The sequence below is a fragment of the Marmota monax genome, unplaced genomic scaffold (assembly GCF_021218885.2).
Source record: "Marmota monax isolate L192 unplaced genomic scaffold, Marmota_monax_Labrador192_F-V1.1 WCK01_AAM20220418_F8-fsc00034, whole genome shotgun sequence".
NCBI classification, from domain to species: Eukaryota; Metazoa; Chordata; class Mammalia; order Rodentia; family Sciuridae; genus Marmota; species Marmota monax.
In genome coordinates this window covers 8,710,317-8,728,481 of record NW_026693934.1, presented here as the reverse complement: position 1 = coordinate 8,728,481, position 18,165 = coordinate 8,710,317, and the positions used below count along the sequence as shown (strand labels likewise).

General features: G+C 47.5%; 1 protein-coding gene across 1 annotated transcript; it reads right to left on the bottom strand.

The window, feature by feature from the left end:
* Positions 1 to 273: 273 nt before the first annotated feature.
* Positions 274 to 7,055, bottom strand: Amer3 (APC membrane recruitment protein 3). The gene is made up of 2 exons (XM_046463779.2): positions 6,127 to 7,055; positions 274 to 5,447 (listed from the first exon to the last, which is right to left on the bottom strand). Exons 1-2 carry the CDS (start codon positions 6,188 to 6,190, stop codon positions 2,995 to 2,997), a joined length of 2,517 nt encoding a protein of 838 aa, XP_046319735.2. The 5' UTR covers positions 6,191 to 7,055; the 3' UTR covers positions 274 to 2,994.
* Positions 7,056 to 18,165: the final 11,110 nt, after the last annotated feature.

The window sequence follows — 18,165 nt, the reverse complement described above, 5'->3', positions numbered from 1 at the left end:
TTTTTATTTCACAGAGAGAAAACCTGTGATAACTTCTACAGCTGTATGTGAACAAAGATGGTTAGAAATGATCAGAAGGCCGGTGCGGTCTCACACACCTGTGATCCCAGCAACTCCAGAGCCCGAGGCAGGAAGATCACAATTTCAAGACCAGCCTCGGCCATCCTTGGCACTTACTGAGACTCTATCTCAAAATAAATAAAAGTAAAAAGTGGAAAGAGAGAGAGAGAGAGAGAGAGAGAATAGCTCAGTAATAGAATGCCCTTGGTTTAGTTTCAGGAGAGAGAGAGACAGAGAGATAGATATAGAGATAGAGAGGGGGAGGAGGAGGAGGAGGAGGAGGAGGAGGAGGAGAAAAAAAGAAAGAATGAAAGAAATGACCAGAGAGTTCTGAAAATGCCCACCCAGGCCTCTTCCATTCCCAGCACAAGATCAGACACCTTAGCTGACACCAAAGTCCCTCTTTCTTCTCATTGGGTCACCCTAAGGCCTGTGGAGTCTGGCTAGGCTGGCCCTTCTTGGACTTCTCTTACCGGGGAGGGCAGCCTGAGTGGAGTGTGGGGAGAGAAATTACCTGAAGTGAGGTCATACTAACCTCTTCCATCCTTCCAGCAAGTTGCTCGCGGGCCATTTTGGGGACCCCTGCCTGAGATGGCTGAATAAGAATCTCTGAAGAGCTGGGGTTGTTTAAACCCCTTCCCAGGTGCAGAGCTACTGGGCCTTTTGGTTCCTCCCAGGTAGGCATGACCCTGGTTCTGTGTTTCCTTAGCTCTGCTGCTGGGTCACTGCAGACCAAACCTTGCCATGGCTTTGGGTCCTTGGGTGCCCATTGGTTCCCCATCCCTGCTAATTCTAGGCCCCCTTTCTGGGCTGGATGGCCTTGGTTCCTGTCCTTTCAAATACTCTTAGGTTCTTCCCAGTCACCACAAGTGACTATGACTCAAAGTCCTGATGAGGAATCACTATCCCCTGCCATGAGAAAGGCATTTGGCTCTCAAGAAAAGTCATGTTTAAACTTACTCTGTTTCTCTCCCTACACGGATCATGGTCAACAAGAAATGAGAAAAGCATATTCACATATTCAACATTTTGACGCTTCATTCTTTCAACACATATTTACTGAGCACTCACTCTGTCAGATACAATACAAAGCCAGATACAATACAAAGGCTATGATTGAGGGAGGGTGGACTCTCCCTCGGGTCTCAGCCTGCTTCCAGAAAGATGGGGGAAGGCTCTGAGGTGGGCTTTTGCTGTGAGAATTCAGCAAGAGATTCCAGAGCCTGCCAAAGAGCAGGGCTTTTGGAACCAGGAGTGGCATGGTAACCTGACCAACCCCACACGCTATCTGTTATGTGTCCATGGGCAAGTCACAGGGACTCTGCATCTGTGTCGAGATCTGAAAAGGATAAGAATTGCATTTTTAGGATGACGCAGGGTTCGGGCAGACTGATCCCCACATAAACCTGCTCGCAGCCAGGCTCATTAACGTTGTGATCATGTGTGTGGGGCCTGGAAGGACGATTCAGATGTGGCTGTGCAGGAGAGGTGGCCTTAAACCTCCCCCTTGTCCCAGATCTGGATGGGCCCAATCAAGAGCAGTTCTGTACCTTTTTAAACCTGCAGTATCCAGCCTACATCCTGCACACAGCATGTCTCAGAGAGCTGCTGAAGGAAGGCCACAGAATTTCTAGACTGAAATCAAATGTCAGACATTCAGGAGAGGCACCATCTCTGTTCTACCTTATGGGACTGCAGTCTTTGTATGAAATTCCTCCTCTGTCTTCTTCCCACAGTTGGGACTGGTTCATCTCTCTTCCCTACCCATGGAAGCTCTTCATGAAAGGTGATTTCTCTTACAGTTTGTCTACAATCTGATCCACCCACTTTCCCCTGGAAACAAATTTCACAGCTGCCTGTGGTGCCCCATCCTTTGCCTCTGACTGCAGTGTTTTGGCTGAGATGGAAGTTAATCCTGTAGAAAGCAAGTGGGTCGTCTGTCCTTGCACCTGCTTCCCTGACACTGGGCCAGAACGGACAACTGCCCTTCCTGGGGACACCAGCTGTCTTCTCCCTTCATGGTTCTGAATGTTTTTGTGCTGTGGCCTTTGGAGTGGGGGCACAACCCATTCCAAGGCAAGTTTTCCTGAAAGAGGGAATGGGGATGCTGAGAGTGTGGAGGGGGCAGAGAGAAAGGCCTTTGCCACTCAAATGTAGAATTGCAGATTTGGGAAGAAAAAAAATGGGCTTCTTCTCAAAGAGCATTTGGCTTTTTTGGCTCTCCATGACTTGGAGAGTGCAAGTTGAAGGAAATCATTACTCACACAGGTTAATTTGTCACAGAAAATCCAGTAACACCCATCAGCAAGGGTTGGCAAGTTTTGGCTAGCCCTGGCAGTGTTGCATAATAATGCAGGACCTTGGCTGATTCAGGGCTCTTGCTGGGATGGGACTGGTTTGGCTTCATAGTCCCTAGCACAAGCCTTTTAATGTTCACTCACCCCCATCTGTTTCCTGCTCCAGGCCTTGAAGCTCACCCTTTTCTCATACCCATGCAGAAACATAGGCTCTCTTAGCCTCCTCTCATTTTACAGTGTGGACCATTTTTTTTTTTCCCATTGGTCCCAAGTCTGAACTCCTCTCTGACATACTGCATGAGGAGCAGCTAGGTGTTCACAGTTTTGAGTTGTCCTTGACTTTGGATTCAGGCACGAATGCCTCCACATGAAAATCCACCCCTCCCCCCATTTGACTAAGTCCTGCCCCTTCCCCCCAACACAGTCCTCCAATTTCAGACAAAAGATGGAAATTTGGTTCCTTGGTTCTCCTGAATATGACTGTAAAGATGCAGCTCCTGAGGAGGGTGAGCTTGTTTTACAGATGGGGCTCCATCATGGTTTGCCTGGAAGCCCCAACTTCCAACTAGCCTCAAGGGAGGCCTTCTTGGGTCAGGAGACGGTGGCGGCATGTGAGGACACTTGCAGAGGAGCCCACCTACCGCTGACTGTTCAAAGTGAGGCCCAGGATTTCTGGGGGATATCCCCGGGGATTCCGCCCAGCAGTAGGGCCTGAGGGAGATTCAGAGTCCAGCTGACCCCTGTGTCCTCCTGCCTGTGCCACAGCCCTGGGACTGAGCTGCAGTGACTGGCCCTCCACCGAGGCACAGGTCTGGGCACCCAGTCTGGTGGGTTCCAATTTGAGCTGGCTCAGGTTCAGGATGAGGCCTTGACACCTCTGGTCCTGTGGGCTGTTCTGGATGGGAAGGCCACAGACAGCTACCCCATTGGGAGAACTGCTGGTCTGTTTCTGCTGCAGAAGGTCAGGGCCCCAGGCTGGAGACTGCCTGAAGGGTCCACTGCCTATGTCCTGCCTTGGAGGCTGGCTGTCTGGGTGGATCTGCAAGGCTGCCACACGGGCCACATAGCCAGCCAAGGTGGGCCCTACATCCAGAGCACTTCCCCCGGGACCTGGCCTCCATGGCCCTTGAGAATTCCTCAGGTTCTCAGGTGGCCTGGGTTCCTTCTGTGAGCCAGGCCAGGCAGTGGAGTTGGGAGCCTTGCCTTTACTGGAAATGTCTCTTGTAGAGGCTGAAGACCCCACAGAGGAGATCAAGCCATTAGGGTAGCCTTGTGTCTCTTCCTCTAGAGAGGAGTTCTTGGAGGGGGTGCCAGTCCCCCTTACAGTCTCCCCTGGGACACTACTCTCTTTGACAAGCAGGCCTTTAGTGCCTGGGTGAGCCCACAGCTGCTGTCTGCTAGGTGCTGAGCACACTGTGGCCCTGCCTGCATCTGAGGCCTGTTCCCCGCTGCCCTCTAGCTTCTCTGCCGGTCCTCTAGGGGCCCTCTGTGGACCAGATGAGGTTGCAGGCTCCCCAGGGGCAGGGGCTGGGGCAGGTGGAGCTCGGCGAAGCCAGTTGACAATGCCCATGGTGATAGCGAGCTCTGTGTCACAGAGCTTTAGCAGGCACTCCTTGCCCTTCCAAGAGCTTTGCAGGAAGCCCTGGCTAAGCAAGTCAGGGCCTGGTGCTGGGGCCAGGTTCTCCTCAGCCCCCACATGGAAGCTACACATGGACAGTGGTGTCCCCAAGGCTGGTCCTGACAGACTCTCAGACACACACAAGTCATCGTCCAGGCTTGGGCCGACAGGGGCCTCACTGGGGTCATAGAAGAGCTCATAAAGGGCATCCCCACTGTAACTGTCCCTAGGGAAGGCAGCTGCAGGTGTTCCTGGGCTTGGGGCCTCTTTCTTATCCTCCTCAAGGCCAGGGGAGAAGGAGTCATAATAACCTTCATCACTCGTAGACACAGATTCTGGCTGCTCACTTTTGGGGGTGCCTGTGTCTACGGAGCTGGCTTTGGAGCCACTTGGGGGGCCCCTGCAGGGAAACAGGGGCAACTCTGCCAACCCAGTTACATCCAGCCTGGGTTGGTCTGTGTTTGTCCCCTGAGGACCCACCAGCCACGGGCCTAGCAGGGCACGCTGCTGCTGCCTCACAGAGCGATTCACACTGTCCCAGAACCTGGTGAAATCCAACACCTCATTCTGGGCAGGTGATGCCAGCTGTTCCACACTGTCTTGGGAAGGGCCTCTGGGATCCTTGCTTTCCAAGGCTTGGGACACCCGACCTGGGCTCTCGGGGCCTTCACTCAGCTCCAGGGGTGGCAATGAGCTCTCATCTGCAAAGATCTCCCCGCAGCCTGTGAGTGAGTCAAAGCTCTTCAGGGAGGCTACATCCTCGCACAGGGCACTGCAGAGGTCGAAGGGTGAGTCAGGCAGGAACTCACTGTCAGACAGGTCCTGGCACAGGTCGTCCAGCCCCAGCCCCTCGCCCTGGGAAAAGAAGGTTTTCCCTCTCTGCCTTGCAGCATCCGATGGGTCCCCCGGGGAGGACAGGCTCTTCCCTTTGGCTGCCAGTGAGGCCAAGTTCTCTGTCTTGTTTCTGCGGATGTGGAATAGGTTCCGGAAGCACTTCTTGGGCCGTTTCAGAGAAATCCTCTTCCTTGGGATACTCTTGGCCACAGCTGGCACAAAGGGCATCTGGGGCACAAAGTGGCGGTAGTCAATCATGCGCTGGCTGCCAGAGGGCCCTGGGAAGCTTGTGCTACCCACCAGCTGTCCTGGGGTGGTTGCTGCCTTGCTGGCCCCTGGAACACTCTCATGAGTCTTGCTCTTCCGTACCAATTTTAAGGTGGCTTGACCTCCTTCAGGGTCAGTCTGTGCCCCTTTGTTGAGGCACCGATCATACCCTTGGATGCTGGAGCTGGCTTCAGAACCCTTCTCACAATGTGGTCTCTGCTGCCCTCCCAACGAGACTGACCAGGGACCTGCATCCTCCCTGGCTACAGCAGTGGCTGCAGGGTCTGGGGGTTTCTCATGGGAAATCTGCAAGCTGGATTTGATGAAGGTCTTTCCCCTCTTCAGCTCCATGCTTCCAGTGACCCCGGCAACTGTGGAGGAAAGCAGGTGGTACTCAGTATCAGAGACTGGAAGGTATCAAAGACCTCTTCCCACCCCTGTCACACGACTTGCTCAACAGCAGAGGCCTGGGTCCCAGTGGGTCCTCCATGGTGGTGGGGGAGAGGGGAATGGAACAGCCTCATCCTCATGCACCACTTTTGTTTTTATAGACAACTGATGCCCTGAGCAGTTAAGTCACATGCCTAAAGGCACACTGTAGGAGTAAAAATGACAGCTGCTGACCTGTGACCTGGTGCATGCTGTATTCGTGAGCCCTCAACTCCCTTAAACACCTTTTCAGCTCATCTGGTCAATTTAACCTCCCATTTCTAGGCTTGAATTATCAATAATAGTTCACCCTCACCAGATCCCTGCCTTTCAGAGTGGATGGAGCAGAGGATCCAATCAAGTAAGCTGCCTCCTTCATCTACTAAGAGAGATGCACCGGCCTGCCTCCCAGGGCTGAGACAGCTGCCCCTCCAGGACCAGAAACCTTTCAGTGGAGGCAAGACTCAATCTACACAGAGGTCATGGGGCAAGACACAGCCTGCAGAGCTCTAAGACAGAGGGGAGAGAGAACCTCACAGTAGGAGGCAGTGTGGAACCTGGTGAAGGTCAACTGGGAAACACAGAGTATGATAGGCAGTATCACCTTTTATGCACACTTACTGACAGATATTGGTGTCTGTAGTGTCATCCAGAGAAGGTTTCTCATGTCCAGGCTGAGTTCCATGGGAAAGGCACTGGGGTCTGCCCTGGGGGTGGAAGTGGGGTAAGGTAGCAAGAGTGCTCAAGACTTGCTTGTCCTGGCACAGCTGGGGTATCTGGCCTTATCCTGAGGTCAATGAAGTGCCACAATGATCTTCTAATGAGTGGGTGGATCTGGACGGAGGATACAATAAATGGGAGAGATGACTGTCAAGAAAAAGTTCAAATGAGCTGAGGATGGGGACTATAGTAGATATCATTGTGAGGGTGAAGTTATTAGGTCTTCCAAAGAAAGAAACACCAGGATTCAGCAACCACATGGAGAAAGAGAATCTGGCAGGAAGTCATGAATACTGAGGGCCCGAATTCATGCCAAGAGAATGGGATGGAACAAGGTGGGGAAAGTCAAGGAAGGAGGTAGGGCAGGAACAGAGTGAGGGTGGGAAAGAGACCTGTGCCAGGAGCTGGCTTGTGGGAGAGGAGCAAAGATCTAGTTTTCACATGCTGCTCTTGGGGTAAGTTTGAAGACTCCCCAAGCTCCAGCAAGTGGGGTGCAAAACCAAAGAGCACAATCTGAGAACCTCCTGAGTTCTTGTCTCCCACACCATCATGGCTTCTGCTTTCACCTGAAACACTGAAACACACTCTCCCTACCCACTGCCCCCTTACCCACTTTCCTTGGTGGTGAGTGACCTGAGGGTTGTCCACTGTCAGTCTGGCCAAAGAGATGCTGGAAGAGAAAGCTTGTGACTGGCTTCTTTGACTTTCCATGAGGACAGCTCCAGGGGTGGCTCTGCATTCACTTGCCCCAGCTCCCAGTTTGTGAGGAGAACTGCAGCAGGCAGAATGCACATGGCCAATGGAGCCTATATACCTGTAGACCCACTCCCAAAGAAGTTGTAGAGTGCCTATTGGACAGCACTCCTTGACCTTTGAAGCCCTAAAATGCTTCTGCATGAGTGATGGGTGACCAGAGGGGTTGTCTTCTAACCCACTGGGCAAAGCTGTATGCTGCCAAGGCTCACAGAGACAAGATGATAGGCCTCCACCTGCTTCCACTTGTGGGTAGTGCTTCCTCCCCTCTGAGGGGCACCTAGGACTTTTGGCTGGAGGATGAGAGAAAGAGTAGGCATCATGCCCAGGAGCACTGCAAAACTCAGGCTTGTCATCAGCTGCATCTTGGCCTTTGGTGGCGGCAACCTGGATACTAGGACCATGCCTCAAGCTGTCATTTTGGCTTTTCTGCCTGCTGCCAGGTGGTGCATGCCCAACGCTTTCTTACCCTGCAGCTGCAAACCCTTCACACATTCTTTTGCAGCCTAAATAAGGCCTCCCCCAGCTCTGACACGCTTTGCTGCACACCACACAGTGCTTACTCTGGTGTCAGATGACCCACACTTGAGTCTTGGTCACATTCACTTCATCAGGCACAGAGCTTGGTCCTTCACCTTAGAAAGGACATACTATTAAAAATTAAAACCCCCATTTTATAAAGAATAAATTCAGGTTCAGAAAAATCAATAGATTGGCTAAGTTCACATACGTGGTAAGTGACAGAACTGGGATTGAACCTGATGTCCTATGAACCAACAGTTCAGATTCTCTTTTGTGAGAAATCTAAAGTAGAAAAATAAATGTGTTCTCATGAGGAGTTTTGGAAAACACAACGAAAGTGAAGATTCCAGGTAACAATGGTAGCTCACAGAAATTTAGAAAAATTATGATTTAAGGTAATATAACTTTGATGGCAAGAAATTTTGGAGATACTCATTCCAAGATCTTTGTTTTACTTATCATTTTTCTATGTTTTAGAAAAATCCTTTGTTTACCACACCCTTGGAAATAACTTCATCCAGGCTACAATGAAAATTATTTCACTGTGTGCAGAATTCTGCAACTGCAAGAATTAAAATGGTTTGATGGAGATCTCTATAAATAAACTACCGGTTTCTCAGTTCTCAGAACAATTAACTGATTTTAAATGATGAACTGTTGGAAATTTCACTCTATTCTGCACTTGGAAAATGATCCTTAAAATAGCTGTCATTGACTATCAATAACTGGGCTCGATGTGACTAATATTGACAATGCTACTTTTGAGTTTTCTTAGCAATCTGCACATAAATAGCACGACAAGTACAGAGGTACAGAACAATGAATTGGAAACAGCAGTACAGAAACATCACATGGACTCTATTATGTATTCACTGTGGTCAGTTTCTGCATTAAAATATTTTATCAAGCCTGTCTCTTTGGAAAGTGTAGCCTGCATATTATGTGGGTGAAAACTCCCTGGCTAGAGGCTGTCTGAGCAGTCAGCTCCCATGACAGTTCTCAGGGGCAGACTGGGATCTATGTAGACATCCAGATGCTGGCACTGTCACTGCCTGAGGGCAAAGGCCAAATGTGTCTAGATTCTCAGTTGCAAAAATGCACACTCTGCTTTGTAACCCTGTGGCTAAAGACCTGTTAGTGGAAGCTTACCAGGAAACATGACAGGTCCTCCCCCACCATGTGCCACATCTCTTTCCCCAAAAGGGAAAGCACGTTGTCCCTCCCTTTCCAGTCTGCACTACTCAGCAACCACTTATTACTCATTCTGGTGCTTCGTCTTGTTCCCCAACAAGACTGACTTTCTTTAAGGCCTAGAACTCCAGCTCTAGTAGACTGTAAGCTATTATTTAAGTGAAATATTTTATATATTTATGATACCTTAACCATATTTTACATCTAAGTTTCCTAAATAAAATTCAGGGTCTGAAATTTGTGGGGTAATTTTTAATTCTATAAAAACAGTTTATGTGTATCATTTTCTAAGATAAGTCTTGGTGACACCAAATCCCTAGGATAAGTCTCTCATCTCTAAGACAAACTTGCAAAAAATCTATGATAACAGAAACCACATAGTGTATTTATTTAACCAATTCTGTTTCAGGGATGTGATATTTACACCAACACCAAGAAGATGGCAGAAGACAACCAGGCAAAAGACGTGGAAAAGCATATTCTAGTCAGAGGAAACATACTATAAAAAGGCCCCAACAAACAAAGAAAGGAGTCTATTTAAGGATCTAAAAATGTTCCTAGTGACCAGAACAGCAACTCAGTGGAATAAGGCCAGGAGACTGGCAAGACAGACCACACCTGGTTTATGGTTTGAGGAAAGATCTTGCTCTTTTTTTTAATATTTATTTTTTAGTTCTAGGTGGACATAATATCTTTATTTATTTATTTATTTATTTATTTTTGCTGTTGTTTATGTGGTGCTGAGAATCGAACCCAGTGCCTCACACATGCTAGGTGAGCACGCTACCACTTGAGCCACATCCCCAGCCCCTGAACGGTCTTGCTCTTAATCTATTGAGTCATGAGGAACCACCCATCAAGAGCAAGTGACAGGGCCAATTTTCAGTTTTTACAGATGACTTCAGTTGCAGGTAAAAAACGGAAAGTCGAGCAAGAAAGAAGCCAAGGAGATGTGTTAGGAGCCAGACCAGAGCTCAGCAGAGAAAAGATGATGGCAGAGATTCCCATATCTGTACCAGACATACAGCACACACAAAGATGTGGATTTACTGCAAAATGAGCACCCGAAGTGATTCTGCTGTCCAATTTTCTGCATGATGTCTAACTTCAGTTCAGCTTACTAGGCTATTCTTTTGCCTTTGAGAGGGTAATGCTGTGCATTTCTTTCCTTTCTTTCTTTTTTCTTTTTTAAATATGACAGTGGTTGGGTACTTGGTTTCATGGAACAAAATAAAAATCTCGGAGGAACATACATGCAGCAGAAGCATTTTAAGATAAAAAATGTTTGGCTAGTAGTTTTGGTATTTGCTATGCCTTATCCTGTACCGCCCCCAGTATCCAGGAAAGTCACAGCAGTGAAATACAAAGACAGGTGTATGGTAATAAGAAAGAGCAGACCTAGGAAGGGAGCGCTGCCCAGGGACTCCTTGAAAATTGGGGTATGGGTGGAGGCTATGGGGCAGTAGTTTATTTCTGTAATAGGCTGCCTTGTCATTGGATGGATGGAGTGAAGGCCATTGTGAGAAGGGAAAGCTCTTGTTTTCTGGGGTGGGGGTAGGGTGGGGAATAAAGCAGAAATAGAATCCGCGGTAAAAACATCACCAAGGCACCCCACCCCCACGTTGGGGAGACAAAGGGCCTTTTGATGGGGCGAAGGTCCCAGCCCACCTCTGAGGGAGCCCCTGGGCGTTCCTCATCTGCTCGGATCCAGAGAAGATGGGCCTCTACAACCTTATCCGTTCTTCCCTTGCACATGCACCCGGAGAGAGAGAATTTCTTTCATTCCCGAACCTAAAAGGGTCACCACCCTCAGACCCCAGGCCCTGCACCATCCGCGTTAAGCACCGCAGGATGGAGAGGAGTGCCCACCCTGGTCCCTCCGCACATCGCTGTAGAGAATGTACAAAATTTACCAAATTATCCTCCACCCCCAAATCCACATATGTAGGACAGGGACCGACCGATGCAGACTCTCAGGATCCCGGCGACTTACCGCTGGGGCCCTGGAGTGTCGCAGGGCGCGGCGGTCCCAGCACCCGCGCGGTGTGCTAGCCGAGTCGCGCGCTCAGTACCACGGTCAGCTCCCGGCGCAGCGCGCAGCCGCGGGGCGGCAGGAAGCCGAGCACCAGCGCCCACCAGCCACTGCTGGAGGTGATCTGCCGAGGCGCTGGGGACCGGCACGCAAGGGTTAAACAGCCCCAGGGCGACAGGAGGGGGCGGGGCCCGACTGGGAGCCCGTAGCACGCAGAAGACCCGCTCAGTGGTGGGCGAGGTGACGCTGGTAGGGCCAGGGTGGGGGCTGGTCCCGGAGGGCCACCGCCTCAGTGCGCCGCTGCACCGACCTCGCCCTGTCTCGCTTTGTGTTTCTTCCCCTGTCTCTGAAGGTGTCTCAGTCTCTGTGTCTCTGCCTCTGGGTTGTGGCTTTGCATCCCTCTATCCTCCGCACGGCGCCCCGCCTACTCCCAACTCCTTGGAGACCACAGGTGTGGGCACCTCTCACCCTGCTGCCCCGAGCTCCTGCGGACCCCTAACCCTCTTGGAAGGGCCCCGCCATACCGAGTCCTCCTTAGGATTCGGAGCGGGATCGTGAGAAGTGGTAGGCCAGTTTGGAGAGGCAAGGTGGAGTCTTCTAGAATCTTCTTTACGTGCCTGTAGTGGACCTGGTTATTATTAATGAGAATGAAAGGCGCTTCCCCTATAGGTACTTACTATATCGGGGCTGCTGGTGCTGTGCCCTGTCGCAATCTTGGGGGAGGGGGAAAATGCTGTGGCGACCCCTTCCCTGCAGAGCTGAGGATGAGGGTCCGCAGGCTGAGTCAGTACTAGGGACAGTGTGGCAGTCAGGGATAAAGTAGAGAGTAAGGAACTCCAGGACTGCTCGATGCTAGCTAGCGCCAGGAGCATGGGCGCAGGGATGAGGGGTGGGAAGGCTGGAGGGTGCACTGCTGGTGCTGGGGAGGTGCTCATCCCCACAGGAGAAGTGAGTGTAGGCAAAGAGAGGTGGTTCCAGCATAGGCTTGGGCTGAGGCCAAAAGTAGAGCATTAGAGACTTTCTTACTCTAGGGCTCTGATAGTTGTCTATGACACCTTTCCTTGAGCCTAGAGGGCTCCCTCCATGTCCCTTTGTCCAAACAACACTGGACACAAGGTGCACCCCCCCACCCCGGTTTGAACTGGTTTGATGGTCATAACCTATTAGCCTTCTCTGTAATTAGTCAAGAGAGTCAAGAGCTGGACCCCACCCTGAGCTCCTCCAGGATGACCGCGACCACTTTCTTCAATTTCTTGGAGTAGAAGCTTCTTTCTACCCTGTAACTAATTCAGCGGGTACTCTGTGTACCTCCTCTCTCTCTCTCTCTCTCTCTCTCTCTCTCTCTCTCTCTCTAACACACACACACACACACACACACACACACACACACACTTTGAGATCCTGGCTCTTCTGGCAGTTTTAGCCATTAAGGTCTCCTCCATCATTTCTTCACCTATTGAGGTAAAGGTGAATCTCTCTTCTTGCCCCACACATTGGGAATCAAGGATAGTACTCCATCAGTCCACAGTCCTGTAAAATTAATAAGCATCATCCTCTTGGGGGAGCAGGTACCAGGGATTAAACTCGGGGATACTTGACCACTGAGCCACATCCCCAGACCTATTTTGTATTTTATTTAGAGACTGGGTCTCACTGAGTTAGCACCTTGCTTTTGTTGAGGTGGGCTTTGAATATCCTCCTGCCTCAGCTTCCCCAGCCACTGGGATTACTGGCATGCATCATGGTTCCCTGCAGCTATCAGCTTTTTGTTATGCTCTCCATTCTTCTGCATTTAAGGACCTTTTATGTTTCTTAAAATTTGAGAATGATTAATTATGGACTTTAGCTTCTCAACTAGGTAACAATTGCTATTCTCTCTTACTCAAATTGCCACTCTTTGGCCAGTGAGAGCTATTGTAAGCCATCTATATTGTCCCTTTCAAAGAGTTTGAAATTATTCTTTCTTAGGATAACAGGAAAATATATTTTTAAAATTATTTCTTTCCCAAAGACATGGGGTCAGATCTTCTCCAAGAACCTTTGGAAAGATCTTTTACACCTATTTCTCAGTTCAGACATTACAGAATGATTTTTTTCTGAAACATTGTTCTAAGGTAAATTTCATTTTGTTATTTGTACAATACATTGACTTAGGTTTCTCCTCATTGTTTTTGAGCTGTGGCTGCAACCCTTGTCTTTCCTGGCACTGGCTTCCTAGTTATTTGATTGCAACCAAGGGCTTCTGATATTTGACCTTGCTTTCTGGGGTCAGGCATCATCTACTCCAAATGTAATTTTTTAAAAAAATATTTATTTTTTGTAGTTGAACACAATATCTTTATTTTCATGTGGTGCTGAGTATCAAACCCAGGGCCTTGCTAGTCAAGTATTCTACCACTGAGCCACAACTCCAGCCCCCCAATTGTAATTTTTTAATTTTTAAAATTTTTTTAGTTGTACATGGATACGATATTTTTATTCTATTTATTTATTTTTATGTGGTGCTGAGGATTAAACCCAGTGCCTCACATGTGTGAGGCAAGCAACTGAACCACAACTTCAGCCCAGTAATTTTTTTTTTTTTTTGATAGGGACCCTGGCCAATGAGCATGGAGCACCACCCACATCCCATAAAAAGCATCCACATGTACAAAATTGTTTCCTGATTACTAGGAGAACTCACACAAGTCTCTTGCCTCTTCCTACTCCTTCCCTTAAAGCATTTGTTGACCCCATTTTGTTAAGATTTTATTATCTTCTTTATACCAATGTGTCTGCCCTGTAGTCCATCCACTGATCCATTCATCCACTCAATCAACAAAGATCCATTTAATGACTATTACATTCCAGGCATTCTGCTCAGCACTGGGGAAAAAACAGATATTAAGCTCTGCCTTCAGGGAGCTTATATTCTTTCTGAGGGAGATAGACAATAAATAAAATAAGTTCGTTATTTATAAGGAAATTAGTGGTTAAACTATGGAGAAAAATAAAGCAGAGTAAGGTACTAAGAAATCATCAGACATAAGCAAGACTTGAGAATGTTTATGATGGTATTTAGACTGCTAGTAATTGTTAAATGAATTGGAACATTCAAATAGTGAGAAATGGTGAAGTCATTGAAAATATGTTGGACACCATATTTTTTTTAACCTGGCAAAATATTCATGGAAAGTTTCTAAGTAAAAATTCTAGGCTGGGGTTGTGGCTCAGTGGTAGAGTGCTTGTCTAGCCTGTGTGAGACACTGGGTTTGATTCTCAGCACCATGTATAAGCAAGTAAATAAATAAAGGTCCATCAATAACTAATGAAAATATATTTTTAAAAATATCCTGTTTGTATGTGTTTTCTTTTAATATTTATTTTTTAGTTCTCGGCGGACACAACATCTTTGTTTGTATGTGGTGCTGAGGATCGAACCTGGGCGGCACACATGCCAGGCGAGTGCGCTATCGCTGAGCCACATCCCAGCCCTGTATGTGTTTTTTGCACATACAATCTGGTTTTAATTCTATAAAATAAATCCAGTATATTTATCAAAATGTCTTAAAGGACAAACACTAATAGTATAAAATGATTGTATTTGGGTGGGAAATTATGAGTAAGTTTGAGTTTTTTTCTAAGTTCTTATTAAATAAACATGGTGGGTATAAAAATACCAGCACAGACACATACACACAGGGGTACAGACACACACACACACACACACACACACACACACATACACACATACACACACGTACTACATACATATGTATATCTGACAAACTTTTTTAAAAAAAATTTAGTTATAGATGGACACAATACTCTCATTTTATGTATTTTTATGTGGTGCTGAGGAGTGAAATGAACCCAGTGCCTCATATGTCTGAGACAAGCACTCCACCACTGAGCTACAACCCAGCCCCTTGACAAACATTTTTTGATAGATAAATTTAACGTGGGAATGCCTGTAAGTGTATTTCTGCCGTATTACAATATACTTAAAATTACCCATGTCTTCAAATTTCTGATTCCTTTTCTGCTCTCTGTTGACTGCCTGTTTTTCCTAACACTGTGAAATTAATGCAGTTAGCCTTTAGAAGCATCTCACTTGCATATGCCCCATTTAAATTTCACTTTTGTACCTGATTTTGTTGTAGTGATTTTATTTTGTAAACTTAAATAACTTTTAGGCAGCACAAATACTGTGTCTGCCCTTTTCCTTACTAATTACCATTACTTTTTTTTGGAGGGGGAGGCAATACTGGGGACTGGACTCAGGGGCACTTGACCACTGAGCCACATCCCCAGCCCTACTTTGTATTTTATTTAGAGACAGGGTCTCACTGAGTTGCTGAGAGCTTTTTTTTTTCTTTTTCTGAGGCTGGCTTTGAACTTGTGATCCTCCTGCCTCAGCCTCCTGAGCCACTGGGATTACAAGTGTGCACAAACATGCTCGGCTCAGTTACTTTTACCTTTAAAGACATATTGATTTTTTTTTTTTTAGAAAAATCTGAAGTTAACCACTCTCCTTCCCTCCCTGAAAAGGCAAAAGCCTTCACGTGCATTGACTTCTTCCCTATTGGGTTCCCTTGCCTTTCATGATCTTGTTCCTATTATTTTAACTGCACCTTATTTAAAAAAAAAGAGAGAGAATATTTTAATATATATTTTTTTAGTTTTTCGGTGGACACAACATCTTTATTTTAAGGTGGTGCTAAGGATTGAACCCAGCGCCCTGTGGAAGCAAGGCGAACGCGTTACCACTTAAGCCACATCCCCAGCCCTTAACTGAGGATCGAACCCAGGGTGTTGCACGTGCTAGGCAAGTGTTCTAGGCACAACTCCAGCCCTCCAATTGTAAATTTTAAAAATTTTTTATTTTTAAATCACTATTGATACCGGTGATGAGAATCAATCAGGGCTGAGTCCCTTTCACCCAGATGATGAAGACTGAGCACCGGAGAAATGCCAGGGCAAATGTAAAAAGCAAGTTTTATTTAAAGATTAGAACAGAGTGTTAGGTTGGTTTGAGGTGGCTAAGGGAACAAAGAACCAGGCAACCCACATGCTAAAGAACAACCAATCAGGTGCCGACAGACAAGAGACAGCAGTGATGGTGCTGCATAACACCTGTCAATCAGCGGGGTCTCCTGACCAATCCTGGAAGGACACGGATCTCAGCAAGATCACCAACCATAGCAGGACCAGGGACCCTAAAAACCTTACTTTCCTGTCCCAAGCCCTCCCTTCCTGACCGAAGCCCAATAAAATTCCAAGCCAGTGAACCTGGGTGCGATTCTCCCAGGTTGCTCTATTGGACTGCTTTTAATCTGTCTCCTTTTGGTCACCAGTGCCTGACCTTACATAGAGATAGACTTCTCCACAGAGAAGGAGGCCCAGAGCTGGGAGTCTGAGGAAGTGGGGGTGTCCTGCCCTTTTTATACATTTTAGATTTCCTTTGTTCTCATGCTCTCCTCCTCCCCCAATCCTATCTTCATGACTAGTGATCCAAAAGGTGGGCCAGGAAAGGAAGGGAACTGCCCAGGGGGCATTCATTCATTAACACCTCCTTGTAGGGTGGATCAATTCCCTGGAGGCAGGTCACCTTGGCAAAGGTGGAGGAGTGGGAAGTGTCCTGAAGGTATTAGCATTTCATTTCCTCCTGAATCAGCCACCATCTTTCTGTCCAGTCATTTATTTATGTTTAAAAAATATTTTTTTAAAAAAATTTATTTGTTCTAATTAGTTATACATGTCAGTAGAATGCATTTTGACACATCATGCAGAAATGGAGTATAACTTCTCATTCTTCTGGTGGTGCATGATGTAGAATTACACAGGCTATGTAATCATATGTGCACATAGAATAATAATGTCTGATTCATTCTACAGCCATTCCTATCCCCAAACTCCCTCCCCTCCCCTCCCCTCCCCTCCCCTCCCCTAACTCCCCTTGTAAGGGACCGGTGAACGACAGAGGAAGAGACCACCAAGAGACCAGCTCATGCAACCACAAAAGGGGGTTTATTGAGGATCCAGCATGCTGGGGCTCCGTGCTCACTCAAGAAGGGAGAGCGGCCAAGAGCCCCGAGCAGGGGTTAAGCAGTGCTTAAGTATACTTTTTGGGGAGGGCGGGGGCTTTGCATACATCAGAGCAAATCATCATGAGGCACGGGAAAATCAAACAACAAATCTCGAACATGATTAGTACATTCATTGGTGGGAACAGGTCGGGAGGGGGTGATAGGTTAGTCCTAAAGCGGGGTACACATTTAAACTGATTGGTTTGGGCCCTGAATGCCTACGTGCCAAACTGCACAGGGCCCAGGTTATTTAACAACTAAATGGTCAGGGGGAATATCTACTGGGCAGTCCCGTGAATTGTCCTAACAGCTATAGGAATTTCAGGTTTTGAGTGTAGCATAGGAACTTAACAATACCTGGTCTTTTACATTTTAACTCAGGCTTTGCAGCTTAGAAGCTTTACAATGCCTGGTCTTTAACTTCAATTTATTTTATCCTTTCACCCTCTGTCTAGTCCTAAGTACCTCTATTTTCCCCCATCCTTTGTTATGAATTAGCATCCACATATCAGAGAAAACATTTGGCCTTTTGTTCTTTGGGGCTGGCTTATTTCACTTAGCATAATTCTACAGTTCCATCCATTTACTGGCAAATGCCATAATTTCATTCTTCTTTAAGGCTGAGTAATATTCCATTGTGTATATATACCACATTTTTTAAATCCATTTGTTACCGCTGTTGGCCGCATCCAAGGCAGACAGGGATTCGGGACACTGTGTACTCATGCCAATTGCTTTCCGGGCCCAGACAGAAAAGTTGGAAGCGGCTTTGGCAGAACCCAACATGCCTGCTCTGTACCGAACAGGTGATTGATAGCTGCCTAGGCCAGGAAACCTCTCACCCGAGTCTTGAAGAGTGGCAGCTGCACTAATTGCGTTTAAGTAGCCATCGGGTGCCCACCTTACCCTCCAGAAAGAAAGAGAGAGAAAGATGCACCTCAAACAGACATGGGGTGCGTGCACTTACCTCGGTGTAGAATCTCGGTCTGGGACCTCCAATATGTTACTGCTGTTGGCCAGTGAAGAGTCCTTGCTTCCCCAATGTTGAAGAATAACACCAGAAAAGCACACGCTGAGGCAAGGTCAGAGTAGAAATTAGAAGTTTATTAAAGGACAGCAGAAAAGACTTCTCCCGGAGGAAGAAGGGGACCCAAGAGGTGGAATCCGGTTGGCGGGCAAATGTGTTCCCCTTTTTATAGGTTTGGTGATGGAATGCAAGGGGGAAGGGTTAGGACACAGGTGGGCCAAACGGGCAGGAAGGACTTAATTATCACCTTTTGGGATGGGCTTATCACTTCTTTGGGATGGGCTATCTCCAAATCTGTTGGGGGCTGTTTCCTGGGCTCCATTAACATTTCTTTGGGGTGGACTTTG

What these genes read in the sequence shown, in the direction of transcription:
- Amer3 (XM_046463779.2), bottom strand. Translation starts at nt 6,190, where the DNA reads ATGGAACTCAGCCTGGACATGAGAAACCTTCTCTGGATGACACTACAG. An exon ending in ACAGACACCAATATCTGTCA is followed by an intron (nt 5,448 to 6,126) that starts GTAAGTGTGCAT and finishes TTTCCTCCACAG; the next exon opens with TTGCCGGGGTCACTGGAAGC.